The 15,303-nt window shown below is 53.2% G+C and overlaps 1 protein-coding gene across 4 annotated transcripts in view; it reads left to right on the forward strand.

The window, feature by feature from the left end:
- The window catches only part of HIF3A (hypoxia inducible factor 3 subunit alpha), a 28,548-nt gene that overhangs the window by 2,353 nt on the left and 10,892 nt on the right, over positions 1 to 15,303 (forward strand). For 2 of the 4 annotated variants that reach the window (XM_054511464.2, XM_054511466.2), the window contains exons 1-10: positions 2,638 to 3,119; positions 3,957 to 4,102; positions 5,739 to 5,823; positions 6,106 to 6,218; positions 6,357 to 6,565; positions 8,208 to 8,314; positions 8,527 to 8,674; positions 12,712 to 12,830; positions 13,910 to 14,100; positions 15,035 to 15,139. In XM_054511464.2, coding sequence (XP_054367439.1) covers positions 2,846 to 3,119; positions 3,957 to 4,102; positions 5,739 to 5,823; positions 6,106 to 6,218; positions 6,357 to 6,565; positions 8,208 to 8,314; positions 8,527 to 8,674; positions 12,712 to 12,830; positions 13,910 to 14,100; positions 15,035 to 15,139 — 1,497 coding nt within the window. In that variant the 5' untranslated portion in view covers positions 2,638 to 2,845. Of the gene's footprint in view, positions 1 to 2,637; positions 3,120 to 3,956; positions 4,103 to 5,738; positions 5,824 to 6,105; positions 6,219 to 6,356; positions 6,566 to 8,207; positions 8,315 to 8,526; positions 8,675 to 12,711; positions 12,831 to 13,909; positions 14,101 to 15,034; positions 15,140 to 15,303 lie in introns of those variants that run through there. The other 2 variants (XM_045891786.3, XM_054511465.2) reach the window with 2 other exon arrangements.

Below are 15,303 nucleotides of genomic sequence, written 5' to 3' on the forward strand. Positions count from 1 at the left end.
GTGCCAGGGGGCTGGACCAGGGCTGGGCATGGGGCCAGCTGGGGAGGCTGGCCAGCTGGGGAAATCCGGAGGCAGCAGAGGTGGGACAAGGGGAAGGCATTGAGGCCACCGGGCAAAGGAGGGACAGGGCAGGGGCCCCTGGGGTGGACGTGCCCACCCAGGCATGCATTTAAGAGCAGAGGCCCTAAAGTCAGGTTCAGATCCCCGCTCATCACCTTCTTGGGTGTGTGGCCTTGGGCCAGTGACTGCCTCTCTGAGCCTCAGTGACATATCCTGGAAAATGGGGGGTCATACCTCCCCTCCCCTGCACCACATCAAAATAAGGAGCAGTGAGGGAACCGATCTTTAGGGGCAGGATACCCTACGGGTTGCAATAAACTGTGTTCAAGTCAGACAGTGTTCTGGGTAGAAGTAGATACACCATGGGACTCACTGAGATGGGTGGAACATAGTTGCCCTGGGGGGGGGGGCCCTGATTACCAGCTGGGTTACTTGGGCCAGTGATGCCATTGCTCAGAGCCTCGGGTTCAGGCCCTGTGAAAGGGAGACCACTTTTCCTGCTGCATCGGGCTGTTGAGAGGATTTAAGGGTGTCTCTAGCTCCTTGAGCACTCAGTACAGCAAAGCAATCATGATGATTACTCTCAGGATGCTTTGGTCTACTTCCAAGGCGCCTGTGTGAAGATCGTGTACACACACCACACCACGGGGTTACCACCAAAGCCCATGGGTCTCTCCAGTGCGCAGGAGACTCCGGAGCCTTCCATCCCTGATGTGGACAAAGAGGGAATAATAAAAAGTTTAGCCTTCTCATGGCACTTATCAATTGCCAGGCCTGTTTCAAGTCCTTGACATATATGAATTCATGTAATCTTTTAAAACAACCCTGTGGGGTCGTGTCGTTATGTTCAGGGAAGGCCTGCAATTTGTCCCAAAGTAACACAGCTCTTAAGCTGTGGAGTCGACACTGGAACCCTGCACCGGGCGAACTCATCCCTACTCAGTTTAACGAAAAAGGCCGGAGACCCAGGCTTCTCTGAAGCCAGGACTTCCTATCAGAAGAACATCCAGAGGTCAGACTGGGAGCTGGAAGGAGAGTCCCGTGCAGCCACCAACTGGCTCCTTCTATGGAGGGAGAAGTCAGCCACAGAGAGGATAGCTGAGCCCAGCTGCCCAGGAGGTGGGGGCCGGCCCCACCCCATTCCCCGCTCCCACTCCCTCTTCCCTCTGTCTGGGCCCCCGGCTCGGTGAGGCCCGCCCACCCCCACCCTCTGGGCAGGAAGACAAACAGGGCTGGAACAGAACAGGACAGGACGGAATGTCCTCTGGGCAGAGTAGGACTGGAGGGAGGCCCCTGCCTCCCACCAGCCAGGAGGGAGGGGATGGGGGTGACTGCTGGCTCCCTCCACCCCTCCAACCCAGCCTGCCCCCTTCTGTGCCTCCCACTGGTTGCATGGAGTTTTTTCCGTCTGCAGCCTGACAGAACAGTCCCCTCCCCTCTCCCCATCAGACCTGTGGGTGGGGCTGCAGGTCTCCTGCTTGGCGGCGAGGTTGATGCCATCCCCAGGAGTGGCCTCTGGTTTTTGGAAGGGACAGCCTCCCTTCCTAGAGTTCTGCTTCCCTGGGGTGGGTCACAAGGAAGGAATCAGAGAGAAGAAGGAAGGCTTTGGAACTGCACTGCCTGAGTTCAAATTCCGGCTCTGCCAGTTACTAGCTTTGTGACTTTTTGGGGAAAGGACTTTACCTTTCAGAGCCCCGGTGTCCCCTTTGTAAAGTGAAAATTTAAGGTGCGTCCTGGGATTGAATGAGTGCACATAGGCAGAGTATTTAGAACAGTGCCAGACCCATGCATGCTCAGCAAATCGTAACTGCTTATTAACGGTTTTATCAATATTATAAATATACAGAAGATTATGCATACCGTACTATATGTAATATACTCCAGTTGTTGTTTTTTTTTTCTCAAAACCTATGTTGTTTGGATTCAGACATTTAAGACAGTGAGAAGCACTAACCTGGAGATAAACCCAGGGCCAAAGAACAGAGAAAACTGAAGAGTTCAGGCAGACGACTGTTCAAACCTGCCTTCACTCCTTAGGAGCAAGCACTACAACCTCTCTGTGCCTTGGTTTCCTCATCTGTTCAATGGGGATAACGTTACTACCTTCTTTCTGGGGTTGTCTGAGCTCTTAGTGGGTTAATGTAAGTTACCCACTTGGCCCAGGGCACTGACGGAAAAAAGCTGGATAAGTGGCAGGTATTTCTGACAAAACAGTCCTCATCCTTCTACCCACCCCCCATCCCACATTTGAAGTGGATTAAAGGGTAGGGGTGAGTGGTTAGCTGTTGGCTCCAGCAACACTAGGGTTGGTTTGCTGTATGACATCGGCAGGGCCCCTGTTGGTGGGTGGTTGGACTTTGAGATCTGTGTTCTAAGATTCTGAGGATTCAGCTCAGCTGAGGAGGGAAAGGGCAGGAGAGGGGGTTCAGGGAGGCTGGAGGGCAGGGGGCCGGGAGGCTGCTGACATCTTCAGGTTCCCTCCCTTCCCTGGCTGGGGGCCAGCTCGGCCAGCCCCCTCCCAGCAGGAGGCCTCCCTGTCCCCCAGGCGTCCCAAGCCCGGGGAACAAACAGCAGATAAGTCAGGGAGGGGACAGCGGGCCCCGGGCACGCCTCAGAGAGCGAGGCGCTGGGGGCAGCCTGGGCTGGCGCAGGCACAGATAAAATCTGCGGCTAGGCGCTGCCCCGCAGTATAACCCTCGCAGGCCCAGAGAGCTCCGGGAACTCGCCCGGGCCACACAGCGAGCCCTGCACGGTCGCGGCCCTGCCCTCTGTGAGCCCGGGCCCCATGTGGCAGCGCCCCACGTGCATGTCCCATCCAACTCTTTCCCTTCCGGGGGCGCCGCCAGTGAACGCTGCCGATGCCCGCAGGTCGAGCACGGAGCTGCGCAAGGAGAAGTCCCGGGATGCGGCCCGCAGCCGGCGCAGCCAGGAGACCGAGGTGCTGTACCAGCTGGCGCACACGCTGCCCTTCGCTCGCGGGGTCAGCGCCCACCTGGACAAGGCCTCCATCATGCGCCTCACCATCAGCTACCTGCGCATGCACCGCCTCTGCGCCGCAGGTGAGCCCCGCCCCTGGGAAGTCCCACCTCGACGAGGCCCCGCCCCCTAACGTATTCCCGCCCCTTGGGAAGCCCCACCTCCTTCGAGGTGGAATTCTAAGGAGTAGGGAGGCCAGCTAACTCCCTTGGGTGCCTCAACCCTTAGGATTTGGTCCCCAGGGAGACCTTCTTGCAATAAATATCCCTGCGAGGCTTAGCTGCCCAATTTTTAATGACCACTTGAGAGAGTCCCCTCCCTAGCTCCCTAGGTCTGTCTCCCCTCCCCTCAGTGCCATCCTCTTGAATTCCCAGCCAGTTAGAATTCTACCCTGCAGGGGGCTTTCATACACACACACCCCTTGGAATCCCCGAGACCCTGAAAAGATTTTATTTACGAGGTCACCTGGGAGTCCCTGCTGCTTTAGAATTCTGCCCACCCCCACCCCCCATCTACAAGGTCCTGCCCCAAGAATTCTGAAATTCTGAACTCCTGGGAGGCTTGCCCCCCGCTTAGAATTCTGACTCTCTCTAGCTCCTGGCCCCTTAAATTTTGACCCCTGGGAATCCCATCCTTTTAGAAGTCTGTCCCCCTAGGAGGCCCACCCCCTTAGAATTTGATTCTCGTGGGAGACCCCCACCTCCTTAGAATTCTGTGCCCTTGGGAAGCCCTGCCCCCTGAGGATTATAATCATTGGTGGCCCTGCCCCCTTCCTTGGGACTCCCAAACCACTGGCATATGTTCTTGCTCACCTGGGGGCACCTGTAAGTTCTTCTGAGTGAGGGAAGGCAGAGGGAGGCTAGCCAGGGTGGCTCCGTGGCTGACTAGAGACACTCCATCCACCCTGATGCGGACACCAGGGGAGTGGAACCAGGTGGGAGCAGGGGGCGAAGCTCTGGATGCCTGCTACCTGAAGGCCCTGGAGGGCTTCGTCATGGTGCTCACTGCCGAGGGAGACATGGCTTACCTGTCGGAGAATGTCAGCAAACACCTGGGCCTCAGTCAGGTGAGAGGGGCTGTCTGCTTTGTGCCTGGCCCTGTGCAGGTGATGCCAGGATACAGAGGTGACTGAGACTGCCCTAGCCCTGCCTTTACAGGGCTCACGGCACAGAGGGGAGACAGATGTGTCACCAGCCAGGAAGATGCAGAAGGGTCAGGGCTGGGATGGGGCAGCCTAGGGGGCCCTGTGAGCCAGGGGAAGGGGGTTACCTGAGCCAGCCTCAGGGGGAGTCGAGGGCTTCCTGGAAAAGAAGACATCTGAGCCGAAACCTGAAGGACTTAGCCCGTCAGAAGTTATGGGGAACGGATGGGAACAGCGAAGACTGGGAATGTGCATGGCTGAGGGAACAGAATATGCAAAGACCCAGAGGTGAGAGAAAACAGAGCACTGGCGGGGAATAAAGATGTTTATCCTGGCTAAGTGCAGAGTGCAATGGGAAAGGTGAGAGAAAAAAATCTAGAGAGGTCAACAGAGCTAGATAATTTAGGGCCAAATTAGGTTTATTGCCAGGGCACTGGGGAACCGTGGATGGATTTTTATCAGGGGAGAGGCTGTGAGAGAGGCAGAATCAGATTTACCATTTGAAAAGCTCCCTCTTGGTGCCCACAGAGGTAGAGTTGGAGGGATAGGACTAGAGGCTGAGGGTCCATCCACAGGGAGGGGTACAGGGCCCTGGGTGGGAGAAGAGGAGTATGAGCAGCGGTCTGGCGACGGGAAGGCAGGAGACACAGGGGAGAACTGATTTCAGCGAATCCATACAGCATGCCCCACAGGAGAGTTATTGTTCTTTTTCCTATTTCACACAAATGGGCTCCATAGTTGGCATCTATTCCTTTCTCCTTCCTTGTTATCCCACTCCTGGTACCAGTTTCTCTGTTAGCTTGAGCTCTTCTTGGGTTCAGACAGGTGAATGTCCCAAGGCCCCAAAGCTAGGAAGTGGCAGAGCCAGGATTTGAATCCAGCTATAGAAGGTGCTGTCAGAGGAGAGAGATCCCTCTCCACTGGACTGTGAGCTGTAAGGGTCCCCTCCTGCCAGCACCATGCCCATTTCCTGAATTGAAACAACCTGCCGAATCTTTGGCTTGGCAAAGATTGGGATCTGAATGGGGTCTCACCTCAGGGCCTTTGCACTTGCTGTTCCCTCTTTCCAGAACACTCCAGAGAGCCACATGACCACCTCCCTGGCTTGGTTCAGCAATTTGTTTAAATATCACCTCAAGACACAGACTCTGACTACGGCCTCTAAGATAGCATGCCATCATTTCATGGCCTTATGCTAGTTTTCTTCCTAATACTTACCATTTTGTTTTATATCTGTGTTGTTTTGTTTTATTTGCTTCCTTATTGACCATCTGCCCTGCTAGCCAGTAAGCTCTGAGAGGCAGGGATTTTGTCTGTGTGGTCACAGCTCTGCCTACCCATCTGGAAGGGGGCCTGGCTATAGCAGGTGCTAAAGCGATGGTTGCTCAGTGAGCGTGTGAGTGAGTGAGTGAATGAATGAATGAATGAATGAACAAATGAATGAATGGACTAGTGAAGTAATCCAGGCTCGTGAATCAGGGCAGGGATGGTGAGGATGGGAAGGAGGACTCTGGTGAAAGTGCTCTGCCTCCCAGACACCCCCTGCTTCCCTCCCTGGCAGCTTGAGCTCATCGGACACAGTATCTTTGATTTCATCCATCCCTGTGACCAAGAGGAGCTCCAGGATGCCCTGACCCCCCAGCAAAGTGAGTTTCTCAGAGGCCTCTGACCCTGGTTATAGAAGCCGAGGCTCCACCCTCCTCTCAGCATATCCCCTCCTCCTCTGGACGACTGGACTGAGGAAGATGGAAGAGGGGACATGGCCCTGCCCTGGGGTATCTGGAGGAGCATTCCCTCCCCGTGGGGGTCCCTCCCCGGTTCCAGGTCTCAACCCTGGGGAATGAGGCTGGCGGGGCGCTGGAGGGAACTGGGCCCTGTCCAGAGCCTCCTGGTGACCTGCTCACCCCCCTCCCCGTGGCCCTCCCCAGGCCTGTCCAAAAAGAAGCTGGAGGCCCCCACCGAGCGGTGCTTCTCCTTGCGCATGAAGAGCACCCTCACCAGCCGCGGGCGCACCCTCAACCTCAAGGCGGCCACCTGGAAGGTGGGCAGGGCCTGGCCTGGAGGAGGGTAGAGGTTTCTCCTTCTCAGCTCCCAGTGGGGCCCCCAGAGACATACCTCCCAGCCCCATGGGAGCCCCAGGCCCACGTGCATCCCGCCTTGCCCCCCTCACCCCAACCAGGTGCTGCACTGCTCTGGACACATGAGGGCCTACAAGCCCCCTACACAGACTTCCCCAGCAGGGAGCCCCAACTCGGAGCCCCCCCTGCAATGCCTGGTGCTCATCTGTGAAGCCATCCCCCACCCGGGCAGCCTGGAGCCCCCACTAGGCCGGGGGGCCTTCCTCAGCCGCCACAGCCTGGACATGAAGTTCACCTACTGTGATGAGAGGTGGGCAGGAGCCCCGCTGCCCCCCCACCCCTCCACTGGCCCAGCTCCTCTTCCTTTCTGCCCAGGGTCCCTCACTGGTTCTTCTCCCACCCCCCGGTTCTCCCTCTGGTCCATCTCCGTCTCTCTCTGATGCCATCTATCTCTGTCTCTGTGGCTGTCCATCTTGGCATTCTCTGTGGGGCTTTTTACCTTGGGTTTTCTCCCTGTCCCCTTTGAGTCTTCATTACTCCCTCCCTGTCCTTCTGTTGCTTTCCTTAAATGAGTCAGTGCGCCTCAAGCAGTTAGCGCAGTGCCCAACATGGAAGGCAGCACTCAGCACACTGTCCTTACTCATCGCTCCCCATCCTTCCCTTTCTCTCTCCTTCTCTTCCTCCCTCTCCCCCTCTCTCCCTTCAGCCCTTCGTGTTCCTGCATCTTCCCTCCTTCCCTTGGCCTGGAGTCATGCTTGGGAATGGCAAGCCTGGGCTCCGTCAGCTTGGGTTTAAAGCCTGGCTGTGTACCCTTGGCCAGACGTGGGCACCTCTCTGCACCGTGCTCTCCTGGTCTGTCCTGTGGAGTGAAACCAGAACCTCCTTAGAGCAGTTGTTCTGAGCACCCAGCGCGTTGCCTGGTGCAGAACACTACAGAGGTGTGTTTTGAAAAAAAAAAATTTTTTTTTATTCAGTGGGGCTCGAACTCATGACCCCGAGATCAAGAGTCACATGCTCCACCGACTAAGCCAGCCAGGTGCCCCCAGAAGTGTATATTTTTTTCTTTTTTTTTTTTAATGTTTTATTTATTTATTCATGAAAGTCAGAGAGAGAGAGAGAGCGAGAGAGGCAGAGGCAGAGGGAGAAGCAGGCTCCCTGTCTATCAGGGAGCCCGATGTGGGACTCGATCCCAGGACCCTGGGATCATGACCTGAGCTGAAGGCAGACGCTTAACCATCTGAGCCACCCAGGCGCCCTAGAAGTGTATATTTTTAATCATTATCATCATTATTACGTCTTATTTTATTCATTGCTTCCTGTCTTTCTTTTTCTGGATTTCTTTCTTCCTTTCTCTTCCCTGCTCCTTTCCTCTCTTTCTTTTCTTTACTCTCCCCATCCCCGTCACCCCTGTCCCTTTCTTGCTGTGGCGGTAACAATCACCACAAGCCAAGGGGCTCGGCACAACACACGTTCACCATCTCACAGCTCTGGAGGCTCCTTGCCTTAAACACTTCTGGAATCTTCCTACATTCCTTGGTTTGGAGTGCCTTCCTCCATCTTCAAAGCCCATGGCCCTGCCATCTGCCAACAACAGAACAGAACAGAACCTGTGGTGCTCTCCGAATCCCTCTGTAAGGGCCCCTGTCGCCACAGGGGCCCCTCTGGCTTGTCCAGGTGAAGCTCCACATCTCAAGACCCTTCCCTTCATCAGCCCCGCAGAGTGCCCTTTGCCCTGTGAGGTCGCGGTAGTCACAGGTCCCCGGGATTAGGAGGCGGACCTCTCCGAGGGCCATTGTTCAGCCTATCACAGTCCCTTTTCTCTTTCTGACTCTCCCTTTCTCTCTGTTACAACCCTGTCCATCTCTGCCTTGCTGGCTTCATCCCCGTGTCCCCCAGCCCCACCCTCCACCTTAGCCAGTTGAACTGACCAGGCCCCACTGCACCCACCCCAGGATCGCGGAGGTCGCTGGCTACAGCCCCGATGACCTGATCGGCTGCTCCGCCTACGAGTACATTCACGCTCTGGACTCGGACGCTGTTGGCCAGAGCATCCACACCCGTACGTGAGACCTCCTGGCACTCTGAAACCAGCTCCCCAGCCCCCCATGCTCCAGGGAGCCTCCCCCCACACCCCGACACCAGCTCCCTGCTCCCCACGCCCCAAGGAACCTTCTCTTCCCTGGTCCCTCGTACCCAAGCCCCTGCCCCCAGCGCCTTCTCTCCCCATCTGCCCCTTCTATGGCCCTGACCCCTCCCCGTCCCCCTCCCCAGTGCTGAGCAAGGGCCAGGCAGTAACGGGGCAGTATCGCTTCCTGGCCCGGAGTGGTGGCTATCTGTGGACCCAGACTCAGGCCACAGTGGTGTCAGGGGGCCGGGGTCCCCAGTCTGAGAGTATCGTCTGCGTCCACTTCCTGATCAGGTAAGTGGGAGGGGGTGTGCGTGGGTCTGGTCTGCATGAGTGTGGTTCACTGAAATTGAAAAGTACTCTATATCCAAATTAAAGTAAGAAATCTAGCAGAATCATGGGGGCTTTTTTGCTTTTTAAAAATTGAAGTGTAATTTACATATAATAAATTCACTTCTTGCTCTACGGTACTCTGAGTTTTGACAAAGGCGTGGGATTGTGTAATCACTTCCACAATCAAGCTATAGAGAATCACCCAAAAATATTTTGTCATAGTGAATCCCACCTCCCCTAACCACCCCCACCCCCACCCCGAGTCCCTGGCAACCACCGAGCTGTTCTCTGACCCCTAGCATTTTGCCTTTTCCAGAATGTCATGTTCGTAGAATCCTGCAGGATGGAGCATTTTGAGTCTGGCTTCTTTCCCTTAGCATAATATATTTAAAATGGATCTCTGCTGTGTGTATCAGTTGCACCTTTTTAATGTTGAGTGGTGTTCTATGGTATGAATATGAACAGACCAGAGTTTGTTTATCCATTCGCCAGTTGGAGGACATTTGGGCTGGTTCCTATTTCGGGTGATTACGAAAAAAGCTACTGTAAACATTCTCATAGAAGATTTTGTGAGGTCATGTTTTTGTTTCCCTTGGGTAAACACCTAGGCATGGTCAGTGTATATTTAACTTCATAAGAAACTACCGGGTCATTTTCCCAAAAGGCTGCACCATTTTGCCTTCCTACCAGCAATGTGAGGGTTCCCGTTCTCCTGCATGGCTGCCAGCATTTTGTGTTGTCTGTTTTTGTCTTCTTTGCTTTTAATTTTAACCATTCTAATGGATGTGCAGTGGTAAATCACAGGCTGTCCTCCACTGCATTCAGCATATTAGAAGTTTTTCACCACGACAACATTGTGACAAGGGGCAGCAAATTAGCACAGAAAACAGAGAATTACAGCTTTTCTTTGAAAATTATCTTCCAGGACATGGTATCAATTTCTAAAGCCTTAGGTGTTTCCCTACGTCTTTTTGATCAAGGACAGGTTCTATTCGAAAACGGAAGTGGGGAGGGGAGCCTGGGTGGCTCCAGTCAGTTAAGCATCTGGCTCTTGATCTCAGCTCAGGTCTCGAGATCTCACAGTCGTCAGCGATGGGCTCCATGCTGGGTGTGGAACCTACTTAAAAAAAAAAAAAAAAAAGCGGGTAGCAGGAATATCCATAGTCTTTGTATTGCACAAGAAAACAAGACTGATCATCTGTGGAATGTTCTCATTTTAACACTCTTCCAAATCAGGGTCTGAATAACTTGTCCACGTAGCAAGAGGGGCCTCGCCATTGTCACTGTGAAGGAGAGGGGACCTGCCCCCGCATCTTCTGGAAACTCCTTTTATTAATTGTGAAGATTTGCCTTTCTATGGCCAGGCCCTGTGGTTTCAGTCTTCTGTACTCTAAGCAAAGAGCAGGCCGGAGAGTTCATTTTTATTGGCAGACATGGGTGAAGAAGGAATAGCTTACTTAATTCCAGTGAAATAAGGAGCATATGGTATTAATTGTCCTTGTTCTGTGTATGTTGTGTGGTGTGCAGTTGTGTGGCTATTTGTGTGTGCTCGGGTGCTTATACTTTGTAGTATAAAAACTCCTCCCCTGGGGCGCCTGGGTGGCTCAGCTGGTTAAGCGACTGCCTTCGGCTCAGGTCATGATCCTGGAGTCCCGGGATCGAGTCCCGCATCGGGCTCCCTGCGCGGCAGGGAGTCTGCTTCTCCCTCTCCCGCTCCCCGCTCTTGTGCTCTGTCTCTAAAATAAATAAATAAAATCTTAAAAAAAAAAAAATGGAAGAAAGGCTGAAAGTCGATGATTTAAGCCTCCAATTAAAAACAAAACAAAACAAAAAACCAGAAGGGCGCCTGGCTGGCTCAGTCAGTAGAGCATGTGACTCTTGATCTCCGGGTTGTGAGTTCAAGCCCCACATGGGGTGTAGAGATTACTTAAAAAAATAAAATCTTAAAAAGAAAAGAAAGAGGGGCGCCTGAGTGGCTCAGTCAGTTAAGCTTCTGCCTTTGGCTCAGCTCATGATCTCAGGGTCCTGGGATTGAGCCCCGCATCTGACTCCCTGCTCAGCGGGGAGTCTGCTTCTCCCTCTGACCCTTCTCTCTCTCATGTGTTCTCTCTCATTCTCTCTGTCTCAAATAAATAAATAAAATCTTAAAAAAAAAAAAAACAAAACTCCTCCCCTTCCAGACCTGAGCCTCCCTCCATTGCAGTGAGCAATCGCTTTATAAGAATAAAACTCGGGGCGCCTGGGTGGCTCAGTCGTTGAGCGTCTGCCTTCGGCTCAGGTCATGATCCCAGGGTCCTGGGATTGAGCCCCGTCTCGGGCTCCCTGCTCCGCGGGAAGCCTGCTTCTCCCTCTCCCACTGCCCCTGCTTGTGTTCCTGCTCTCGCTGTCTCTCTCTCTGTCAAATAAATAAAAAGATCTTAAAAAAAAAAAAAAAGAATAAAACTCATTTACACAGGGCACGGCTGAATCTTCAGCACCTAGAACAGCGCCTGGCACCTAATAGTTGTTCAATAAACAAGAATCGCAACTACTTACATAGAGCTCACCATTTGCCAGGCACAGTTCTATGCGTTTTATGTGTTTTAGCCCACTTAGGCCTCCTAATAACCTGGGGAGGAGGTTGTTTTATTTTTTTAGATTTTATTTACTTATTTATTTGAAAGAGAGAGCATGATCAGGGAGGAGGATTAGAGGGGGAGTAGTAGACTCTCTGATGAGCAGGGAGCCCGATGCAGGACTCGATCCCAGGACCCTGGGATCATGACCTGAGCTGAGGGCAGACGCTTAACCAACTGAGCCACCCAGGCGCCTGGGAGGAGGTATTATTTTATTCCTCCTCTTTACAGAGGAGGAAGCTGGGGCGCAGAAAGGTTCAGCCACAGGCTCGAGGTCACACAGCTTCTAAGTGGCACGACTGGGATTTGACCCCAGGCTGCTGGCTGTAGGTCCATTGCTCTTAGCCACCAGACAGTACTAGTTGTCTAGGACATGTTTATGGAATGAACGAATGAATGAACGAATGAGTGAACTTCATGTGCCGAATATGCGTGAGTGTGGGAATAGGGATTATGAGTGCACGTCTGTCTGTGTATACACTTGGATGTATATGAGTGCTCCTGTTTGTGCTTGCGTGAACCGTGCGTATACATGTGGGCCAGGTGCGTGCTTGCCTTTTTCAAAGGGGAAGGTGTGGCTTTGGTCCAGCCTAAACTGGGAGGTGTCCAGCCCAGAAGGGGTTTGGTGAGGGTGGGGAAGGGGCATAGCTTCTCAAAGAGCCAGTGGGAGGACCACCCAGGTGCCAGCCTGGGTATGGTTATGCAAATGAGATGCAAACGAGGGCCTGGTTTTCAGCCCCCTGGCCAATTCTCCAAAAGCCGATTGGGCTCAGAACATTTGGGTTGTCTCAGCAGCTAGAGACTGGGGAGAAGGTAGGCGCGGGGGCATAAGAAGGATATATTTATAAATCCATTCCCTTGAATATGAAAAATGTCTATGAATAGAAACTTCATAAATAAAATCTTATTCATTAAAATATATCCCTCTGAATTCTTCATATTTGGTAATGTAAGAATGTTAAATATATATACTTCATCAGTCATTTATAAGAGTATGTTTATAAGTAAATATAAAGAGAATATTTCGTTCTTACGCCTTTGACTCTCCCCTTCTCTGTGCCCCGTTCCCCCCACCCGTCTCCCCTCTCTATCCAAGCTGTGTTAAATGCCAACCTTTTTTTTTTTCTCCCCGTCTCCTTCCACAGAGAGAGCTTGGGAAGACACACATAACTTTATTTTAAATGCTATTATAATAAAAAGCATCCAACCAAAATTAAATCCGTAAAAGAAACAAGTAAATGTGGCAAATTATTTCCTGCACAATGCCCTCCTGCCCCTGAACAAGATCACCTCCTGTGATGGGACATCATCTAAGGGGGCTGCCTGGGCTGGGGCCTGAGGACGCTCCCTGACTTCCGCTCCCCTTTTTGCCCTATACCCCAGCCGGGTGGAAGAGACCGGAGTGGTGCTGTCCCTGGAGCAAACGGAGAGACACTCTCGCAGACCCATTCAGAGGGGCACCCCCTCCCAGAAGGATGCCCCTAATTCCAGGGACAGCTTTGGTATGGGGCAGGGCTGGGACTGGGAGGGGTTGTGGCCCCAGGACGCTTGAGGGAAAGCCCAGACACCTTAAGAATGGGGCTCACCAGGCCCTGTGTGACCTGACTCCCGCCTTCCCCTTCCTCCCCTGAATGGGGCTCACCAGGCCCTGTGTGACCTGACTCCCGCCTTCCTCCCCTTCTCACTCACTCTCTGAGCTCCCAGCTTCCTTAGTGCTGTCGGAATACTAGTCTCTCATGCCTCCAGGCCTATGCACTGCCAGCTTCCTCTGCCCAGAATGCTCTTCTCTCTTCTGTCCTTCCACTTATCCTCTGTCCCTGGGATGATTGCTTCAGTCTTGTTGCTCCTCTGCTCGGAATCCTGCTATGGCTCCTCATTGCCCCCACCCTTCAGCTGGTTCCCTGCTCCCACCTCACTGCTCACTGGCATCCAATAATCCTGATCCTCCTGAGTCTGGCTCCTTTCTCCCTCTTCCTTCTCTCCCACCTGACCCCCCCCCCCAATCCCGGAGGAGTTTCTCTTCCAGTTGGTTCTTCAAGGCCATCACCTTCTTCAAGCTGTTGCTGGCAGCCCATGCTCCTGGGTGTGGTGTGGGGTCACTGATATCCTTTCCTTTTCTGGCTCAAAACTCACCTCCAGGGACCTTAGAACCTCCTTGAGGGCCTGGGGCCAGTCTTTTCTCCTAATATGCAAGCCCCCCAGAGCGGAGTGGCTGATTGCTGCTCTGTGCCATTGGAGAATTGGGTCAGTCGTGTGCCTTGGTCTGGCCATGCTGATTTTAAATACTAAAACGTTTCCCCACCATTGGGCAGTTGCTACTCTGCCCAGCCTACTGTGTGCCCCCCGACCCCACACTGGCCCCTCTAGGACCCTCCAGATTCTCACCACAGTCTGGCAACTGGAGGGATAGAACCTGGTCCCACAAGGGTTGTCCAGAACTCAGCTCCCCAGCACTGTGAACAGCCTCCACCCTGACTGGTTATAGAAAATGTCAACGAGGCTCCCTGGGGTTGGTGGGGAGGGCTCTGCCCCTCAGCCCTGGATGACCATCCTGTGTCCTCCCCATCTGTGTGTCCCGTAGATGCCTCTGGTCCCCGGATCCTGGCCTTCCTGCACCCCCCCGCCCTGAGCGAGGCCACCCTGGCCGCTGACCCTCGCCGCTTCTGCAGCCCTGACCTGCGTCGCCTCCTGGCACCTATCCTGGATGGGACTTCAGGAGCTGCCACCCCCAACGCACCCCCAGCCACACGGCGCTCCCAAAGTCCTCTTCCAGTAAGCCATCCCTCCCAAGTAAACCCTCAGCATCCAGGCTGCTTTGGCCTTGGGCTTGAATCTTGCTATTCTCCGGGCCTCAGTTTCTCCCTCTGTGCAGTGGGAAGGTTGGGGTGAGATGGGGTTCCTTTAAGACCTAGATCCCAGATTCTTCAACTGTTATCTGGACCAAAACCTAGGTTATTTGGGACTGGCATGGGTGACCCCTCCCTCCTCCTCGCTTGTGACCCATCATCCAGGCTCTCAAAGAGTCAAGAATGTCTAATATTAGTCTTAAATGACAAAGACCAGGATTCAAATCCTGAATCTGCCACTTACCAGCTGGACACGTGGGCCCTCAGTGTCTTCATCTATAAAATTAGGATCATAGCAAGTAGCCATCTCATTGGTGTAAGTGAGGGTTCATTGTGATCATTCATGGGAAACACTTAGTAGACACCTGATACCTAGTAGGTGCTCAATATACCATAGCAGTTACTTTTTTTTCACTTGAGTTCAGATAGTGTGACTTGACTTGGGGGCCCATATTATCTGGTACTGACTCTCCTCATCCTTCCCCAGCCCCCCACACCTCCAAGATCTTCTCTCCACCAGAGAAATAAGACTGTGGCCTTTGACCTCACCTGTACACCTCGGAGAGTGGACTCTGCATCATTTTACCCAGACTCCAGACAGCAAGAGGGCCTGAATATCTTGGCCTCAGGCTTTGGTCTTTGAATCTTCGAGTTTTCCCTGTCAATCTATCCCTGGCCACTTCCACCTTCTGAACACCCAGGTCCAGAATTCACTGGCTTTTGCTGTTTGACCCCCTTGGTGTCCCAGCTATCTGACATTGAACCCTCATTTCTGCCCCTGAGCTCAGATGTCCACACTATCTTACTGTTAACATTTCCTAGACTCCAGATTTCCTTAAGTGTCTACTCTCTCCCCACAGGCCGATCTCCCAGATGAACCACTCATGAACGTGGAGAATACACACAAACTCTTGGCCTCGGGGAAAGACCTTGAGGCTGTGGAGACGGATCTAGATATAGCTCAGGTAAGGGCTGGCCTGGAAGGAACAGTCTTTATGTCTGTGCTCTGGGGGCTGACATATTTGAGCTTTAGAGAGGGTGGTAGCATGGTTGAGGGGACGAGTGGATGGATGGATAGAAAGGCCATTGTATTCTTTAGGTGGATGATGGTGGATAGATGGATGGGTGA

The sequence above is a fragment of the Mirounga angustirostris genome, unplaced genomic scaffold, assembly GCF_029215605.1.
Source record: "Mirounga angustirostris isolate CCGP_5_RB_7025 unplaced genomic scaffold, mMirAng1.0.hap1 SCAF_16, whole genome shotgun sequence".
In the NCBI taxonomy this organism is placed as follows: Eukaryota; Metazoa; Chordata; class Mammalia; order Carnivora; family Phocidae; genus Mirounga; species Mirounga angustirostris.